This window comes from Pseudomyrmex gracilis, unplaced genomic scaffold, assembly GCF_002006095.1.
Source record: "Pseudomyrmex gracilis isolate BER0280 unplaced genomic scaffold, ASM200609v1 scaffold_2949, whole genome shotgun sequence".
Taxonomy (NCBI): Eukaryota; Metazoa; Arthropoda; class Insecta; order Hymenoptera; family Formicidae; genus Pseudomyrmex; species Pseudomyrmex gracilis.
In genome coordinates, this window is record NW_018023533.1 from 2111 (window position 1) to 6662 (window position 4552).

The 4552-nt window shown below is 49.5% G+C and overlaps 1 protein-coding gene across 1 annotated transcript; it reads left to right on the forward strand.

Annotated features, from left to right (window-relative positions):
• Positions 1–748: 748 nt before the first annotated feature.
• LOC109863036 lies at positions 749–1144 on the forward strand (the record flags this gene model as incomplete). Its single annotated transcript, XM_020443214.1, has 1 exon — positions 749–1144. A coding segment is annotated over one exon (396 nt), but the record flags the coding sequence as incomplete, so codon positions are not given.
• Positions 1145–4552: the final 3408 nt, after the last annotated feature.

Genomic DNA, 4552 nt, shown 5'->3' on the forward strand with positions numbered 1-4552 from the left:
CACATTCTTAAATTGTGTTGTATACCTAAAGAAGGCTGCGTCCAATATTTTAATAATTGTTTTAATAACAACGTTACCCACACTGAACACCCGACAACTACACATCGCGAAGTTACATTTACACGCGTGCCTACCGACGGCAACAAATCTCCTCGACGTACCGAAAGAGAAGAAAACCGAAATAATGGGACTCGACGATCCCGTTTTCGTAACTATCAACTTACAAAAATGTAAACGCTAGTAAAATAGAGTATAAGCAAATATTTTTGTATTACCTAAATGTAATCGTTGTATGAATTAGTGCCTTTAGTATAAGAACTATTGTATGCAAATGTCAAAAGCATAAAACGGTGCTAGAACTCTAGGCTAATAAGTAAGACTCTAGAGATATTTTAGATTTTGTATTTTTGTATTAGTTTGTACTTTTTATTTTCTCTTTGAGAAAGATCTTCATTCTAAAGGGGGGTGTCCAAAAAGGTGTTACGTGCCGCGATCCCTGTCGCCGCTCAAGTTTACAATTTTATCTACTTCCTTCGTTGACACATACGACTCGCCGAAATCATAAACTAATAAATACAGCCCGATAAACTTCCTCTTCTTACAAACCCTCTCCCTGAATTCCTTCGTTGCCCGTTGCATGAATTTATGACTCACTAAAAGACAAATATTACGCCCTAAGAACGAAGGTCTAGCTCACACGTTTTTAGTTTAAGACAAAAGATATTCTCGCCGAGTCGAATCCCAGCAGGAGGGCCTCGCCGAGTCGGAGCGCCAAGCCCGGCGACAGCTGCTCTTTGGTTGGGAGCAGTTCCTGAGCGAACCAGACGTGGACGCTCAGGAAGTCGTCCGGGTTGTCCGGCCCCACTTAGAAGTGTGGTTGGACAATGGGGTCGGACGCCTCACATACCGCGTGACGCAGGTGCTTACCGGGCATAGCTGCTTCGGTGAGTACCTGTGTCGCATTGGACGAGAGTCAACGACGCAGTGTCACAAGTGTGGGGCGGCCAGTGACTCGGTGAAGCACACCGTGGACGAGTGTCTATGGTGCGCTCGTGAACGCCGAGAACTGACCGCCAAAATAGGTTTTGACCTCTCCCTGGAGTGCCTAATAAAGGCGCTATGCTCCAGGGAGGAGGAAGACTGAGGTGCAGAACGAAAGAAGGACAGACTCCCTTTCTCTCTGGGGAGACCCCGAAGACGTGCGCGAGCGAGTGGCGGGGCCCCCGTTTCCCGCGCTCGTCCCAGAGGACGTGGAAATCCGTGATCATCAGGGTGGTGGGCGTTGGTAGGAGCCGGCTCCTATCGTTAGCCCATCACCCTTACGGAGATGCGCCGGTGAGAGCGACGCCTAAGTAGAGATTTGCGGCGACCGTTATTTTTCCCGGGGTGGTACTGTCCACCTCGGGTGTTTGTTTTGTTTGTACAATTAAGTCGCCGCAGGACCGTGACGAGTTGAGGTGGGGGCCTCAGCTCGTCTTGCACGCGGTCCGTGTAGGGGTGACACTGCGGTGTGTGTCCCGTAGTGTCACCAAGAGAAAGTTTTGTACGTCCTGTACGTGAGGAAGAGGACTCGTACCTCTCTCTCCAGGAAGTAGTAAAGCTCCAGGGACCCGCGCGCATCCTGACACTGGAATCCCGAGTCCCTCCCTATCATGAGCAGAGAAGACACACCATAGGAGTTTTAGTGGGTACACCTCCTCCCGCTTGTGAGTGGGAGGAGGGATTCCCACATAACCCTGACTCTTCCCCCAGAGTCAGAGTATCCATAAAGGATTTCTCCCATGCAAAAAAAATGGTTCGCTCGTGGTTGTGTCGTCAGCAGGATTACGAGACTGGGCCTCAAGGTGGCCGTCCACAAGATGGAGGCCATGTGGTTCCACCCCCGGGAACGTCCGCCGCGGAGACTCAGTCTCAGAGTAAGTGAGGCACGGGTCGAGGTGGGTACTTGTTTTAAGTACCTAGGTCTATACCTCGACCCGAAATGGCGCTTCGAAGAGCACTTCGCCCGCCTGGCCCCTAGAGTTCGGAGAGTCGCCAACTCGCTGGCGCGTTTGCTTCCGAACCTCGGGGCCCAGCGGGAGAAAATCCGCCGTCTCTTCGTAAACGTGGTGCACGCGGTAGCCCTGTATGGGTCGCCGCTGTGGGCGGAAGTCGCAGCGAGGGCGGGCGCACGGAGCAATTTTGGCTTGCTCCGTGCAGCCCAAAGAGTAGTTGCTCTGCGCGTGATACGCGGCTTCCGCACGGTCGCCACGAAGACGGCGGGGATACTTCCCCTCGCCCTCCTCGCACAGATGTACTCGGCGAGATACTCTCGCCGAGTCGAATTGTTGCGGGAGGGCGTGAAGAGAGACAATATCCGGGAGGTCCTTGCCAACGCGAAGCGCCAAGTCTGGCGGCAGCTGCTCCATGGTTAGGAGCAGTGCCTGGACGAGCCGCGTGCGGCCGCCCAGGCAGTCGTCCAGGTGGTCCGGCCCCACCTCGAAGTGTGTCTAAAGCAAGGGGTCGGACGCCTCACCTACCGGGTGACACAGGTGCTCACCGGGCACGGTTGGTTTGGTGAGTACCTGTGTCGCATACAGAAAGAACCGACGGCACAGTGCCACAAGTGCGGGGCGGCCAGCGACTCGGCGCGGCACACCGTGGAGCAATGTCCACGGTGGGCCAACGAGCGCCGAGAGCTGACCGCCAAAATAGGTGCGGACCTGTCCCTAAAAGGCCTAATGAGGACGCTGGCCTCCAGGGACAAAGGCGAGTGGGAAGCCGTAGTCTCCTTCTGTTACACGGTAATAAAACAGAAGGAGGCTGCGGAGAGGGAGAAGGAGCGAGCTTTCCCCCCTCAAGGAAGGCCTCGGAGGCGGGCGCGAGCGGGCAACAGGGCGCCCGTTTCCCGCGCTCGTCCTCGGGGTCAAAGGCCTCCCTTTCATTGACATTAATTCCCCTCCCCCACTATAGTGAGGGAAGGGAGTCAGGGCGGCGGACTCATGGAAGAGACGGGTCCCCTGAGTAACCCGCAGCTTTCCAGAAAGGGAAACTTTAAAGTAGAGTAGGAGCGCGGCAGCCCTTGAGTGGAACCGTCCAACCAGGAGAGATCCTGCCGCGGAGACCGCGACAGGTCGGGGTGGGGGCCCCGACCTGTCTTGCACGCGGTTCTAAGTGGGGACGACGCAGCGACGTGTGTCCCGCTGCGTCGTCAAAGCAGGGAATGACAGAGGGGAAAACGCATTAAGTTCTCCCCTCCCAGTAGTTACAAGAGCCCGAGGGAGGGTCCCGGCAGAGTCCTTATTAGGAGTTCCGGGTTTTCTCTCCCTCAGACGGGCTGAGTAGGCACACCGTGGTGGTTTTAGTGAGTATACCCCTTCTTCCTGTGGAAAGAAGGGGGGAGTCCCACATAACCCTGATCCTCTCCCCCGAGGATTACGGTATCCGTAATGGATTTCCACCACGTAAAAAAAAAAAAAAAAATGGTTTGCTCGTTGTTTGCTTACGGTTGAACGTCAGATGGCTGACCAGGCTCTAGTAAGGCTTGCGGGTTCTCAAAAAGCAAATGTGCTCGGCCACCGAAAAGATAATCATTTATGGTTCGTTTATGGTTAATATGGTTCGTTTGTGGTTCGCTTATTGTTGAACGTGGTTCCTTTATGGTTTGCTTATGGTTATGCATGATTCGTTCGTGGTTTCTTTGTGGTTCGATTATGGTTAAACATGCTTCGTATCTTTTAGTGTTACACGATATGTCTATGTCAGTTGGACCACGGTATAAACTTTCGTATAGCTGCAATAAAGCAGATACATTTGATACACGAAGGAAAGTGCATCGTTTGCAAACTGTAACTTTAAATATGTGATAAAATCGATGACATCTAATATCCGACAGAAGTACATTTTGCAAAATTTATTATTCATATGTACCAATTGCGCAATCGTTATTTTCTACTACAGTAGAATCAGTTAGCAATTTGTGCTGACTTTTTTAATGTACTATAAAATAATATTATGTTACTTTAGTACGTGATCAAATTGGTATACTCTGATATCCGAGACACAATAACTGCATTTTACCATCATTTCGTTTTTTCCTACTACGCAGTTAGCAATATTTGCTGTCATCAGCATTTTTATTTAATATAGGTTTATGTTACTTTAATACGCAATCAAATCGGTAAAACCTGACAAAAACTGCATATTTTGCAAAATTTATGAGTTATTTCACCATCATTTTTTCTCTAATACACAGTTAGCAATTTTTTGCTATTATCAGCATGTTTTTATCTAATATAAAATAAGATTTCAGTCATACTTTTGATGTTGCGCATACTGCGTATAATGTTGCATACCGCGGCACATATCAAAATAAATATGTATAATCCACAGTTTCATTTAAGAATAAATCGCTAAAAACTGTAACACTGCACCTTTGCGCATACTGCATGTAATGTTGCATACCGCGGCACATATCGAAATAAATACGTATAATAATATTTTTCATCATAAATAAAATTTAAACATAAAAACTGAATACTACCGTATTTGTTATTTCTCGCTAACACAATTG